General features: G+C 40.6%; 1 protein-coding gene across 1 annotated transcript; it reads left to right on the forward strand.

Annotated features, from left to right (window-relative positions):
* The first annotated feature begins 4,665 nt into the window (after nucleotides 1-4,665).
* LOC145122449 (uncharacterized) lies at nucleotides 4,666-5,330 on the forward strand. Its single transcript, XM_079058052.1, has 2 exons — nucleotides 4,666-5,253; nucleotides 5,301-5,330. The coding sequence occupies exons 1-2, from the start codon at nucleotides 4,666-4,668 to the stop codon at nucleotides 5,328-5,330; spliced, it is 618 nt and encodes a 205-aa protein (XP_078914178.1).
* The last annotated feature ends 10,760 nt before the right edge of the window (nucleotides 5,331-16,090 follow it).

Here is a 16,090-nt window from a genome sequence, read left to right on the forward strand (position 1 = left end):
TTTCCAAGCTTTGAAAATCTATCAGATTTTCCTTTCGTCCTGTCATGTGATGTGAGCAACCACTATCGATATACCATTTCTCATCATATTGCTCGTCACATAGTACCTGCGATCAATGAAAGAATTTAGGTACCCAAGGCTGTTTGGGTCCTTGGAAATTAGTTTTGAAAATAGAATGAAATGAAGAACTTTTAACCCAATCACAAACTTTAGTTTTGAGACTATCAATTAAGTCCACATCATTATTTAAAGGAACAGAAACATAAGTCTTTGTTAGTTTGGGATTGTCACTGCCACATGCCTTCGTCTTTTTAGATTGTGTATGATCATGCTTTTCTTTCGAAACCGGTTGCCAAGTTTTTACCGATACATTCGAATCTTTTGAGGATGAGCTTTCAGTTGACGAAGTATTCACATAATTCTCATAGGCTTCGTGAATTTGTTGTTGAGAATATTTCCTTGATTGATATTTTCGTCCTTTTCCTTCAAGCCAATGATCGATGTTTTTGTCACGAGACAACCCTCTTGTGTACAAAACTTTTGAGGTTTGTTTCCTTGTAGGATTTGGAAAATTCGGTTTTTGTGGGAAGAAATCAACATTTGATTTTGGTCGAAATGCCATGGCGTATCGACTTCCATCATTGTTTCCAACACTTCGATTTTGAGAAAATCGATTTGGAGATCTTTGTTTTTGAGAAAACCTTGTTTGTTGATTAGAAGAAAATCGTTGTTGTGATGGTTGATTTTGAACATTCTTTGAGGTATTTTTATTATCTTTTGAAAATGATGAGTTTGAAACTTTCAAAGAATTTGTTTTTAGATGAATTTCAGATTTAGCTTTATTTGTTTGAGCAAGATTTATCTTTTGATCTGAATGAATTTCTGAATGAGAAGACTTGTTCTTTACAGATTTAGTCTTTGTGTTTTCAGTTGTTTTCAAATTCAAATCATTTTTTTGTTTTTGAAGCTCGATGGTTTGCCAAAAAATATTCTTTCGAGCTTGTTTTTTTGAAATTGCATTTTCTTTTGAAAGTTTGTCAATTTGTTCTTTAAATTCTTTAGAATTTAATTTGACAATAGTTTCATTTTCCACAACAACCTCTTTTGTTACTTCTTTCATAATTTTCGATTTTTCAACCCATTTGCGTTGTGGTTTTTGTCTTTGAAAAACATATGAATTCTTTATTAGATTATTTTCAACAATGCTTTGATTTGAAAAGAACCATTCATTTGTTGTTTTCTTGTTGTCATCTTCGACCATTTTGTTGAATTCTGGTTTAATGTTCTCAACATTTCCAGTGGTGACAAACACTTGATTTGGAAAGACAACATCATCAATACACTTGAAATTCGGATACACCACTTGATTTGTTTCCAAATAATGGGCTCCTTTTTCAGACAACACTTTGTCGAAAGTTTCAGTGTCCCCAAATACTTGATCAACAACAACACGGGGAATTTCAGTTTCTTTCGAATCTTTGTTTGATGAGACCTTTTTGTCCAAATTGTCATCATCATTTTCATCATCACTGCTATCCGTTTGACTATCTCGGATATCCACAAACTCATAATCACAAACTTTCGAAGTTGAAGGTATGTCAGTGTCAATCTTAACCATCAAACCCTTAAGTTTTTCTTTTCCTTTAGATTTGGATGCAACATTATAGACAGACTACCGAGAACAATCAACATCCTCAATTTCACTAATTTCGCTAATATTGTCAGAGTTATCTTCGATATCGGCAAAATTAGATTGAGAATCAGATGTTGAATTCTCAGTCTTTTTCAAAATTTTGATTTGTTCTGATTTTTTCAAAGCATCATTCACAATGTTAACTAATTCATTTGAATCAAGACATTCGTCAATTTTGACAATTCCATAAGTATATCTATCATCAGGAATTTTGTCAAACTCAACAATATTTTTCTCACAATCATACGAAATATTATCAACCTTCGCTCTCTCATATGCTAGAAAAGGTAATAATTTCCTATGTTGTTCCTTGCTAATATCACTCGAATGGTGCAATGCAGTTAATTTGCCATATAGACGTTTAGCAGAATTGCAGTAGATATTTCGTTGAGCTAACAGAAGTTTTACATCACTAGATAACGAATCTCGATCACACATTATGTTTGTTATTTTCAATTCTAAATATTCTATCTTGACAACTTTCGAATCTAACTTCTTCTGTGTCTCTAACAACTTATTGCTTAATTTCTTAGTTTCATTGCTAGCAGAAACAACCAAATTATCGAAATAAGCAACAGTATCATCAAAAGCAACAATTTCAGAATCATATGCACTTAAAGGAATATTGAAAGATTGAAGAATAGTACGTACCTTTGTTGTCATTGGAGACTTATCAGCAGACTTTGACACAAAGCAACGACCTTTGACCTCTTCTTCTGAATCTTCCTCCAGCTTCGCATACATTGCCCCATACGTAGGATTACGCATTTCCTCATCATCGGAGCCCGAAGACCAGATTTGATATGTGCCATCATTTTCCTGTTCACCTTGAGCCACCAAAGACAAATTTTTCGCCTTCGTACGCACCTCTTCCAACCTCTCCACATAATACGCCTCATCCTTCACTCTATTCTTTTTCTCATCTTTCTTTCGAAGCATGCAATCATTTGCTAGATTATTGGCTCCATTGCAGTAATGACAATCCATACCAGAATCTCCTTTCAATTTCTTCTCTTTCTTCTCCTCAGCACCTTTCGCATCATTCTTCTCATACTTCTTCTTCTCTTCTCCTGCAGCCTTGTTCACGAAACTTCCTTTTCCCTCACTTCGTTTCATCTTTGAATTAAACGGTTTCTTGAAAAACTTTTTGACTCGGTTGTTTGAGTAAAAAGCAATTGCCTCATCATCCGAATTCATGAGAAACCCCTCTTCATCATCAGAATCACCTTTTTCGACTGTTTCCTTTTCAGACACTTTAGAGACAAGTGCTAATGGACCTCCCAGACTAAGCTTCGACTCTTCTGCCATTTCGTTCACTTCACTTTCGTGAGTTTTCAGTTGATTGTACAAATCATTCAAAGAAGATGTGTCGAAACTCTGTTGATTTTTCACCATCATGCTAACACTCCTCCATTCTTTACGGAGTCCCATAACAAAGGTGAGATTGAATTCCATAGAAGACCTCGTGATTCCATAACAATTTCATTTGTAAATCAACTCGTTCAACCTATCATAGTAACTTTCAATCGTTTCACCGTCTTTTTGCTTGAAATCCTTCAATTCAATCAAACATTGCTTAACTGAATTGATTTTCGTCTTCTCGCTGCCTTGAAACTTTTCTTTAAGATTATTCCAGATGTCCTTTGCAGTTGTACAACTTTTGACATAGTTATACACAACTGGAGGCAATGCACCACATAACTCCCTAATGCATCGTTTTCAAGTTTCTTCATACGAACATTTTGATCTTCCACACTCGTAATTCCAGACGACGATCCAATTGGTTGAAGATTCGTCGAAAGAGTAACATTCCCTGAGATGCAAGACCAAAGCTCTTCATCGATTCCATTCAATTAATCTTGCATACGATCAGACCATAGATCATAGTATTCAGGAATGAGCATAGGAATCTTAGTTGAAGATCCTAGCAGATGAGAGAATGAAGTCATCGAGTTGAGATTGAAGTTCGCCATTGATGTACGTAAGAAATTTTTGAGAATTTTTGAGAAATCAAAGAGAATTTGAAAGCAAATTGCTGAATTGATCAGAAAAATGAAGTAGAATACTCGATTCAACAAATCAGTTGCAGAATCAAATCACAACTGAAGATCTAGAAAGCTTTTTCACGTCAAAAGGTGCGGAACTTTTTCGAACCAGAAATTTGATTCAAAAACCTTTTGAAACAGAGTGAAAATTAGATCTCAGATCATGATTCCTGCTCTGATACCAATTGAAGAAGTGTTGAATCAAGTATGAATCAAATCAGAGTAATCAGAATATAGATTGAACACACGATGTAAATATGATCTGGTTTTAGCTCTATTATGCTTTCAATGTTACAGAGAGAAAATAGACAAGTTCATACAAAAGACTCTTATCTAACTCTAAGTAATGTCCCTATTTATAGGAAACATGAAAGCACACAAAAAATTACAAGGACTAAACAATACGCTTCGTTACATAAAATGCCTTGTAAAATAATCTTATGACTTCGACATATTACAACATGTCTTCGACCCTTACAAGAATAGATCCAAAATTCATTGGGTATCGTGGGATAGAGTCACTACTTCACTTGAGAAAGGTGGACTTGGGGTGGGATCGCTTCGCAATCTAAATATTGCACTTATGTTCAAGTGGTGGTGGAGACTAAGGGTGGACCAATCTGCCTTGTGGTGTCACGTCATCAATGGGATACACAATCTTAAGAAGCGGGCAGCCGACCAAATTTCAAGAAAGACTATAAGTGGAGTGTGGAATAACATAGCAGGGGCCTCAAATGAAGTTCAAAAAGTTGGATTGGAACATAACAATATTTTCAAAAAGGCGATTGGGAATGGACATGACACATTGTTTTGGGTGGATGTTTGGTGGGGAAACGAAACTTTAAAATCGAGGTTCCCGGAATTATTTAACATTGATTGCAGGAAAAGATGTCGAGTTAGTGAACGTATATCAAACGATGGATTCACATGGGATTGGAAGTCGGATCCCATGGCACCACATCTGAACCGAAACCTGAGTCATCTCGAAGCGTCGTTGGGGCAGACTCGTATATCAAACAGCCGGATTCTTGGAGTTGCACAATTAGAGTGAATGAGTTGTATACGTTGGAGGCTTTCCGGAATAAACTGGACGAATTTACCCCTATCTTACCCGATCCTAAAGTTGAATGGCTGAAAGAAGTCCCACTCAAAGTACGGTGTTTTGTCTGGAGGGCCAAATGGGGTAGAATCCCATCAGCGCAGGCTTTGGAAGTTAGAGGGGTTCAAACATCATCACCAAATTGTGGCTATTGTCTGAATTGTGTCGAAACAGCATACCATATTTTCACTCAGTGTGAGTTAGCAGTTATAGTGCGCAACTGGATCATGAATTGGTGTGGTACTAATCCGGGATGTATTGATAGCATGGAGAAACTCTTACATTTTGCAGCCAACTGGAGTCAGTGTTCGAAGAAAAGGAGAATACTTACGATGATATGTTACAGGATGATCTGGAGTCTTTGGAAAGCCCGGAATGCTAGGATTTTCAATCAGGAGAAAAGGAGTCCAACCCAGGTTATTGATGACATTCAAACATTGGTCTTTTATTGATTAAAACACAGGGGATCAATGGGAAGTATTCGGTGGTGTGATTGGACCGTGTCTCCTTTTTCTCTTTCATAGTGTGGTGTATTTCTTTGCTTCTTATTCCTTTTCTTTCCCCTGTAACCTTTTTGTACTTTTCTTGCTGGGCTCATCTAGCTTCTTGCTAGGTGTGACTCATTTATAAAATCGTTAGCCGTTTCCAAAAAAAAAATATAAGTAAAAAGTTGTTTAGTTGCATTGATTTATTATTTTAATATTAAAATTTTTAAACTTTTTACTAAGATCATTAAACAATTATAAAAGTTAAAAAAAAAAGTTAGTTAATTGCGTTGAAATATTATTTTAATATAAAAGTTCATCAATTTCCGACTAAAATTTATTTAACATCAAACCATTACTAGTCAAAATACTTTATTAATTTATGCCACTCAACTGTGATATATATATATATATATATATATATATATATATATATATATATATATATATATATATATAATATTTGTTAGTATTATGCCATGATATATGACAAAAATGATGATTTGGTATGTAAAGTAATGAGAGCGGTAAAAAGAAAGTAATATAACCATAGTCCCATTAATACATGCATTGTGAAAATTTTCTTTTTAGAATTGTTGGTAATGAACTACTATAAATATGTTGATTTCCATATACAACGAATAATAAAATGTATGAAAAAATAGTACACATTTTAATAACGTAAAAATATTAAAACATCTATTATGACACTTGTATTAAAAACATATTGAATACTCGCAAATCTTACAAAAGGAATTTATAGAAATGTTTGATAAATTGATAAAAATCATAAAATTCTCACTTTTTTCCTAACAATTGAGGTTATTAGTTTTTTTTTTCGTATTACCTCTCATCTCAAATACTATTATCGCAAGAAAAAAATTCAAATGTAATAATCATTGATGCAATAAAATTTATTTGCTCACCTCTTATTTGAATCAATAATCTTTCAAACAAATGAATGGCTTTTGTGAGAAAATCTTATTTATATATACTATTAATATTGGTACGACATAAAGAAATTAAAAGTCATTAGTATGTTATTAATTTTAGAACATGAAAAATCATATGGTTAAAAGCCTAATATGCATAACTTATATTATCTTAATTTGAATATTAAATAAGACATAAGTTAATTTTGTTTTGAATGATAGTGATTAATTAGTTGAAACTTGAAAATTTTTATAGGTTTCAAATGAATATGGTGCAGATATATGATATATCTTCAATTATATTCATTTGAGTTACCTTATTTATAAGGTTTATAAATATGTCTTATTCATCACGAGATAAAAATTGATTACGTAAAATATACATTAAAAAAGAGTTGATATCACAAAAATAATAATATATCTTATACATATTTCATTCATGTCAGACATTTATGTTGTTTATTTAGAACTTTTTAACATATATACCTTCTAAAATTTTATGATAAAATACTCATTTTGTCAACGTCGGGACTTAAACCCTCACCTTCTTGGAGTTGAACACATCTTCAATACCATGATACATCCCATGTTGTTGAATTATAGCTAACAGTTGTAATATAAATCTGATCAAATAATATTTATGCTTAACATGTTTAATTATACTTATGCATAATATTTTATATACAAAAAAGAAAAAGAAGATACAAAGATAACATCCTGAAATAATCATTGTATTTTTTGATTTGGCTCGTTAAAATCGTTGTTTTTTTTTTCTTCGTATATGTCATTATAAAATTGATGGTATATTTGTTGATTTTATAATATTGTTTAAAAGACACCTTATTTGATTTTTAAGATTTTTTTTTGTTGAATTTATATTGTTTTTTGAAAAAGTAAATTCTAAATTGTTTATTACAGGTTGACTTTTAAAAAACTTATAAATAGGTGTGTCAATCTAGCAACACCCTTTAATTTAGCAACACCCTTTATTTAAATATAAAATACATGTTCACCGACACACTCTAGTCATCTCCAACCCTTTCACCGATTACCCTTTACACTGTTTACATTGTCCCTATCCAATTAATTATGCGAAAACACTACCTCATAAGCAATCAATGAAAAGAATTGATAAAGATAATATAATAATTAAAAGGTTGGCAAGAAGTAAACTTGGGCTCGTGTATAATAACCCTAACATAAAAAAAACAAAAGAAAAAACATCATAAATAGTCCATGTGGTTTATCCAAATATGAAGTTTAGTCCCCGTGGTTTCAAAACATCATAGATGGTCCCTGTGCTTTCAAAAATTTTGACGGTTGGTCCTTATTGCTAACTCCGTTAAGTTTTGTCCGTTAAATTAATGACATTTTCGTCATTTCACTACCACGGGGACTATTTATGATGTTTTCACTTATTTAAAAAAAAAGAAAAAAATGAAATAATATGCAAAGGTCTATCTCTCTCTCTCTCTCTCTCGCTCTCTCTTTCTCTCTCTCTCTCTCTCTCTCTCCAAATATATCACTTAATTTAATCCAATTCACAGATCCATCTCAAATGGGTGTTTCCCAAATCGATTCATAACACCCACTTCCCGTTTCTTCGTCTTTAGCTACAATCATCCATTTCACCACTATAAATTTTGAAGAAGATGAAGAATCTTATCAATACAATGATGATGGTTACCAAAAATTCAAGAACTTTGTTCATAAAAGAATTTGGGATTTTGGGTTTTTTTGTTTTTTCCAACAATTTCGAAGAAGGAAGATGGAATGAAGAAGAAAACAATGAACAATTTGGAGAATAACAAGGCCTGCAGACTCCGGTGGGTGTGTTGTTGAGCTAGTAAATGTCGAACATCACTCGGTTCACTCGTTGTTCAGATTCAGACTCTGTTCGCAAGGTGAGATTGAATCTGTGAGCGTTAATTCGTCATCTGCTACGGTTTTAATGTGTAGGGTTTAGAAATAAAAACCTGATTTCGATCTGGGTTTACAAAACGCATATGGTTTGAAGATGAAATCAAAATCGACCCCAATTCCAGATATGAAGCTTCAGAAGAAGAAGAATCAAGATTTTGATGTTTTTCTCATTCCACGGTGGAGGAATTTCAAAGAGGGTGGGACCCCGCTTTGCTGAGGGTATGAACTTGAAGGGTGTTTTACCGGAGTAATTTGAATCAATTGTCACTGCTTATGAATTTAGGTTTCATAAGAATCAGTTCATCGGAGCTTTACCTTCGTTAAATGGGTTGTCGGATTTGAGGTGGGCATATTTCGATTATGACCAATTTGATTCAGTTTCGTCGGATTTCTTCTATGGACTCGACAGTTTAGAGGTTTTAGCTTTGGATAGCAACCCTCTCAAAGCTACCACCGATTGGTCGATTCCGATTGATCTTCAGAATTCTGCCCAATTACAGAATCGTTCATTGATGAGTTGCGATTTGGACTGACCTTTGACATAATTTGTAACATCCCAACCGTCAGGTATTATTAATATTTTTCCTTTTAGACTTCACGTTGAAGGTCTACTCGACGAGTTGGCGCTATGACTCGTCGATTAGCAGCGGGCCAGGACACATCAATTAATGAGTGACTCGTCGAGTCGGCATGGGACTCGATGAGTAGGAGCTGGCAGTGGAAACCCTAATTTTCAGGGTTTTTGCACCCTATATATTGGACCATTAGCGCCTCCCACTGTCCTCTATCACCCTCTTGAGACCCAGAAACCCTAATTGCTGTGAGTGAGAGCTTGGAGAGTGTTTTAGAGCTTTGGGGAGTGACTTTTGTGAAGGAAACTTGTAGATCAAGAGGCTAGCATCAAGATTTCCGTGTGGATCCAGAGTCTACTTCAGTTTGGGCACGTTTTGGAGGTAACTAACTGTTACCTTAACCTGTTTTTCTTCTAGAATCATTCATATGTGAAAACTAGGGCTTTCTTTAGTTATTCATGAAGGGATGTTGGTATGAGAGCTAGATCTGAAGTTGAAACTTCAGATCTGAACCTCTTTTGAGTCCTAAGTCCATAAAGTTTCCAGATTTTGCAAGGATGAGACTCTCCTATGGTGTAAAGCTCCATTAGAAGCTTATATTGGTCATTTAGAGCCTTTAGGGCCTTGCATGTGTGTAAAGTTTGCAACTTTACGTGTTAAACATGCCTTAGGAGCTTGGATCTGTAATCTGGAACCTTGACATGGCTTAAAAAGTGTCTGCATGGATGAAGGTCTACAAGGACTCGGCGAGTTGCATAGTCAACTCGGCGAGTCATATGAAGATGGTCGTGAACTCGTCGAGTTGATGAACAAACTCGGCGAGTCCGTTGAAGATTGCCTTGAACTCGGCGAGTCGTTCGAAGACTCGGCGAGTCGGCTAGGGTTTCTCCCAATTCTTGGACACGTATGAACTCGACGAGTTAAAGGGGAACTCGACGAGCCAATCAAGGATTTCACGACTTCTCGAGTTCAGGAAGGACTCGACGAGTCGGTGAACTGCACTCAACGAGTCGAGTCAACATGGACTGTTGACTTTGACTGTGGACTTTGACTTTGACCAAGAGTTGACCAGTTGACTTCTGAGGGTATTCTGGTAATTTGGAGATTTATGAAAAAGGATTTTATGGTAATTATAGGTGGTGGAGTTCGTGTTGGTGATCCGGGAGTTGAGCTTTCTAGTTTCAGACGACAGTTGCAAGGTGAGTTATCCTCACTATATACTAAGGGGTCTAAGGCACCAAGGCCGGCCCATTGGATATGTTATTCTAGCAGTGTTAGATGTTGAGTATAAGTTACTATTGCATGCTAGTAGTTATGTCAGTTAGGTAGACCTGTAGGACTACCTGTGATGTTATATGATTATTACATGCTCAGTGGTTATGTGATATGTTATATGTTATGTGGGATGGGTTGAGGTTGTACTGCTCCGTGCGGTAGCCAACAGACCTTAGGAGCATTCCAGTTATGGGCCAAAGGGAGACTCGTACTGTGGGCTCGGGAGCATTCCAGTTACGGGCTAAAGGGGGACTCGTACTGTGGGCTCGGGAGTATTCCAGTTACGGGCTAAAGGGAGACTCGTACTGTGGGCTTAGGGGTAATCCAATCTGTAAATCTAGGGACCCATTACATGTTTTTCAGTTTGTTATGATATGTTTATATGGACTGTATTTGTATCGGTATTTTTGGGGGAACTCACTAAGCTCTCGGGCTTACAGTTTCAGTTTATTGTTTCAGGTACATCAGGGGATCGCGGCAAGGCGAAGGCGTGATCGTACAGCTCCTCATGTTTTGTCTATGTTTCTGGGAAAACTTTGATATTATACATTTTGAAAACAAAGTTGTAATGATTTTTAATGGTTTGAAATGTTTTTAAAAGTTTAAAATTGCTTTGAATTTTTGGGTGTTACAAGTTGGTATCAGAGCCTTGGTTTGAGTGAATTGGAGGAACATGCGTGTAACTCCAGTCTCAAATCAAAGAAAGGATTTTCAAAATAATTTCTTTAAAAAGGTTTTCAAAATAAGTAAAGGAGGATGCAGGATGTACGATCAGCCGGAGCCAGTAAGTAGACCCCAAAATACCATACAAGTTATTTGATTATGAGATATATTAGAATAGGATGTTAGTACTAGGCTAGGGATCTTCAGGAATTGGATGATAGAATTGCCTAATTACATGATGCCTGCTAGCCTAGGGTTTCCTTTATATGAGATTGACATCATTATTGTAGTTTCTTAGTGTATGCATCACGGTTATACATAACCAAGATCTTATAGCCTGAGAATGTTTGATTTGGCCTTTTGTTCTGTTCTTGTTTGATTGGGAGCTTAGGGTAGGATTGGATATTCGAAAGTCTATAGGGTCCAACGTTATCTATGGCTAGCATACACTAGGGCTGCAGGGTTGGTGGAAGTTTCATGGATAGGTGGGTTGTGTGAGGCCGAGAGGCCAGTTAGGAGATATTTAGCATTCCTCTAGGAGTGAGGACTGAGTGCTCGCTATGTTGTGTATTCAGTTAGGGAATTGCGTTGATGCTTGAGACAAATATGGGTAGGTATGGAAGGTAGTAGGGGCCCATACTACTGAAAGCACAGGACCCATACGCGTGCCAAGTGAGTCACAATCCCTAGGGTTAGTCGGGAGTTGGCTCCCAGTTATTTATATGGATTAACTGATATCTTGTGGTATGTTTCAGAATGGTGATGACGAGACGCTTTGTGGCTGGATCCGGTTCGGGATCAGGATCAGGGGATAGAGGCTAGGAGGGGCCAACAGCACCTGAGCCAGTGGTGCAGATGTATACAGAGGAGTTGGATACCAGTATTCGAGAGATCCTGCATGAGGAGGTTGCTGATGCGTTCTGGGCACAGTTACCAGAGATGTTTGGGTCGATTAAGACCGCCATGGTGGAGTACTTTGATGAGCGCTATGCAGTCCTTGCGGAGACAGCCGCCGCGGCAGCTGCATCAGCTGTATCAGCGGCAGGAGGAGGAGTTGGTAGGGGCTTCCAGTACAGGGACTTCGATAACATGAAGCCCCTACTTTTGATGGGATGCAGGATCCCATAAAGGCTATGAGATGGATTTAAGATGTGGAGGGGTGTTTCTTCACCTGCTCGTGTCCTGCTGACCAGAAGGTCAGGTATGCTCTGAAACTGCTTAGGTCTGGGGCCAAGGACTGATGGAGACTTGCGACTGGGTCGTACACTGATGATCAGAAAGCTGCTGTTACTTGGGAGCAGTTCAGGGACATGTTCCGCGCCCGTTATATTCCTCGGGTTGAGCGGGAACGTTTGGCACAGGAGTTTCTGAGTTTGAGACAGGATGGGGAGTCGGTAACGGAGATCACCCGTTTGTTCACTGAGAGGGCGATGTTTTGCCCGGAGTTTGCTTCAGAGCAGGGTCAGATGACCCGTTATCTGAGCTTGCTCAAGACGGATATCCGTTAGTTTGTGTCCACCCAACGATGTGATACTCTTCTAGAGTTGCAGGAGGCCGCCAGACGGCGTGAGTTAGAGATTGAGCTGCAGTTGAGGGAGCAGCGGCAGGCCTCGACACAGTCTCAGCCGCCGCCGAAGCGGTCTAAGACCGCTGATACTAGGACCGGGGGTCATCAGATCCGCACTTGTGGGAAGTGTGGCAAGGGTCATTCTGGTGTATGTCGAGCTGATAGTGGGTGCCACAGGTGTGGCAAGACGGGGCATTACGCGAAGGACTGCCGCCAGTCAGTCCCGATTCAGGGTATGAGGTTATGTTATCACTGCGATCAGGTTGGCCACATTAAGGCCAACTGTCCGTTGCTAGCAGCTAAGTCGGCGCATGCTCCAGCACCGACTACCTTGAGGATCAAGAATGGGATACTAGTCAGGGCAGAGCCTCCGAAGGCTCAGGGTCGTGCTTTCCAGTTGACCGCAGAGGAGGCCAGGGCAGCACCTGATGTGGTTGCTGGTATGTTTCTATCATTTATCTCATTTTCTATATCTGCTGTATACTTATCTGTTGTACCTGTGATTAGGTACGTTTTTAGTGAACTATTTGCCTGCTTTGGTCTTATTTGACTCAGGGGCGAGTCGGTCCTTCGTATCTCAGTCATTTAGTAGGGAGTTTAGTGTGCCAGTAGGCGAGTTAGAGTGTCTGTTGCGAGTGTCTATCGCCAACGAACACGGGGTTTCTGCTTCTTCAGTTTATCGAGGGTGTGATTTGGAGATTTTCGGGGTGTCCTTTCCGATAGATTTGATTCCGATCCCCATGGGGGAGGTGTGCGTGATTGTAGGCATGGATTGGCTCAGTCGGTTCGGTGCTATGATTGATTGCGAGGGCCAGCGAGTGGTAGTTCGAACCACAAGTGGGGGAGAACTGATTGTATATGGCGAGGGCACCAGAGTGGGGTCAGGGTTTTGTTCAGATGCCAGGGCTCGGCAGTACATTCAACACGGGTGTGCGGGTTATCTAGCGTATATGGTAGATACGTGGGTCAGGGATCAGATTTCGGTTTCCGATGTATCGGTGGTCAGGGAATTTGCAGATGTGTTTCCGGAGGAGTTGCCAGGGATACCTCCGGAGAGACAAGTCGAGTTCAGGATCGACCTGGTGCCAGGTGCGGCCCCTATCGCTAAGGCGCCGTACCGATTGGCACCGCCAGAGATGCAAGAGCTATCGTCACAGCTATAGGAACTGCTAGGCAAGCAGTTCATTCGTCCGAGCAGTTCTCCATGGGGAGCACCGATTCTTTTTGTCCGGAAGAAGAACGGTTCGCACCGGATGTGCATTGACTACCGGGAGTTGAATAAATTAACGGTGAAGAACCGTTACCCACTCCCGAGGATAGACGATCTCTTCGATCAGTTGCAGGGTGCATCTTGGTTTTCCAAGATAGACTTGAGGTCTGGGTATCATCAGGACAGGGTCAGAGAGGAGGACGTGGAGAAGACCGCGTTCCGAACTCGTTATGGACATTACGAGTTCGTGGTGATGCCGTTTGGGCTCACCAACGCGCCAGCGGTGTTCATGGACCTGATGAATTGGGTCTGTAGACCGATGCTCGATCGCTCGGTTATAGTGTTTATAGATGATATCTTGGTGTATTCCAAGACCCGAGAGCAGCATGAGGAGCATCTACGGGAGTTGTTGGGAGTTCTGAGACGAGAACGGCTGTACGCCAAGTTCTCGAAGTGTGAATTTTGGCTACGAGAGGTCCAATTCCTCGGACATCTCGTTAACCAAGAGGGGATTTTGGTCGATCCGGCCAAAATCGAGGCGGTTATGCAGTGGGAGGTTCCAAAATCTCCCTCAGACATCAGGAGCTTTTTGGGATTGGTAGGGTACTACCGGAGATTCATACAGAACTTCTCCAAGATTGCGGTACCCCTCACTCGTCTGACGAGGAAGGGGGTGGATTTCCGGTGGGGCCCTAAGCAGCAGAGGGCGTTTGAGACCCTCCGACAGCGGTTGTGCGAGGCCCCAGTCTTGACACTCCCGGAGGGAGTTGAGTATTTTGTGGTGTCCTGTGATGCATCCATCATAGGTTAGGGGCGGTCCTCATACAGAAAGGACGAGTGATAGCTTATGCCTCGCGACAATTGAAGCCGCATGAGACAAGATACGCTACGCATGACTTGAAGTTGGGGGCGGTGGTATTCGCCCTCAAGATATGGAGACATTACCTTTATGGGGTCCGTTGTACCATTTACACGGATCACAAGAGCTTGAGACATATCATGGATCAGCCGAACCTGAACATGAGGCAGCACAGGTGGCTGGATGTAAGGACTACTATTGCGAGATCCTTTACCACCCTGGTAAAGTGAACGTGGTTGCGAATGCTTTGAGCCGCAAGTCAGCTGGGTCTTCCACCCCAGCGGTATGTATGAGGATATCAGTGGACTCCCTGCTTGTGAGTCTGATCAGAGATGCCCAGGTTGAGGGCATGCGACCGGAGAATTGGAAGCTGGAGAGGATCAAGGGTGAGAATACACGGTTTGAGCAGGATAGTAAGGGATTATTGACCCGATGCGGTCGGGTTTGGGTTCCGATGTCTGGCAGGGTTAGGCAGACGGTTATGGAAGAGGCTCATAAGTCTCATTTCTCTATTCACCCGGGGCCACCAAGATGTTCCGGGATTTGATTTTGAGCTATTGGTGGCCGTGCATGAAGCGAGAAATTGCTTGGTACGTCGAGAGGTGCTTGACACGTAGGATGGTCAAGGCCGAGCATCAGAGGCCGCATGGCAAGCTTCAGCCCCTGGAGATCACCATGTGGAAATGGGAACAAATCACGATGGATTTTATTACCAAGTTGCCGAGGACGGCAAAGGGATTTGATGCTATATGGGTCATCGTGGATCGATTGACCAAGAGTGCCCATTTCTTGGCCATACGGGAGAGCTCATCGGCCGCGAAATTGGCCGACATGTACGTTCGCGAGATCGTGTCTCGCCATGGGGTTCCCGTTTCCATTGTCTCTGATCGGGATGTCAGGTTTACCTCCCGCTTCTGGCAGAAGTTTCACGAGGAGTTGGGCACACAGTTGCACTTCAGCACAACCTTCCATCCGCAGGCTGATGGTCAGAGCGAGCGGAACATTCAGACCCTCGAGGATATGTTGAGGGCATGTATCATCGATTTCGGTGGGAGCTGGGATTCCCACCTACCGCTTGCAGAGTTCGCCTACAACAACAATTATCATTCCAGCATTGGCGCCCCGCCATTCGAGCTGTTGTATGGGCGGAGATGTCGCACCCCGGTTTGTTGGGGCGAGGTTGGTCACAAGGTGATGGGTTGGACGGAGGTGGTCTTGCAGACTACCGAGAAGATTCAGCAGGTTAGACAGCGGCTGCAGACCGCTCAGAGTCGGCAGAAGAGTTACGCTGACCGACGCCGATCCGAGTTAGAGTTTCAGGTCGGTGACATGGTACTCCTGAAGGTCTCGCCCTGGAAGGGTGTGATCCGCTTCAGGAAGAGGGGAAAATTGGGTCCCCGATATATTGGGCCGTTCAGGATCATTGCCAGGGTTGGCAAGGTGGCTTACAGACTAGAGCTGCCGGAGGAGCTTAGTCGGATCCACAGTACTTTCCACGTTTCGCAGTTGCAAAAGTGCATTGTGGACCCGGAGGCTGTGGTGCCACTGGATGACATTCAGGTTGATGAGCGCCTGAATTATATTGAGAGGCCGATTGCCGTTTTGGAAAGAAAAGTGAAAGTCCTGTGCAACAAGGAGGTTCCGTTGGTAAAGATACAATGGGAGCATCGGAGGGGATCCGAGTGGACATGGGAGTCGGAGTCTGAGATGCGGGAGCATTACCCGGAGTTATTCGCTACAGCTGACTTCGAGGACGAAGTCTAATTC

This window comes from Lactuca virosa, chromosome 6 (genome assembly GCF_052849685.1).
Source record: "Lactuca virosa cultivar CGN04683 chromosome 6, Lactuca_virosa_CGN04683_v6, whole genome shotgun sequence".
NCBI classification, from domain to species: Eukaryota; Viridiplantae; Streptophyta; class Magnoliopsida; order Asterales; family Asteraceae; genus Lactuca; species Lactuca virosa.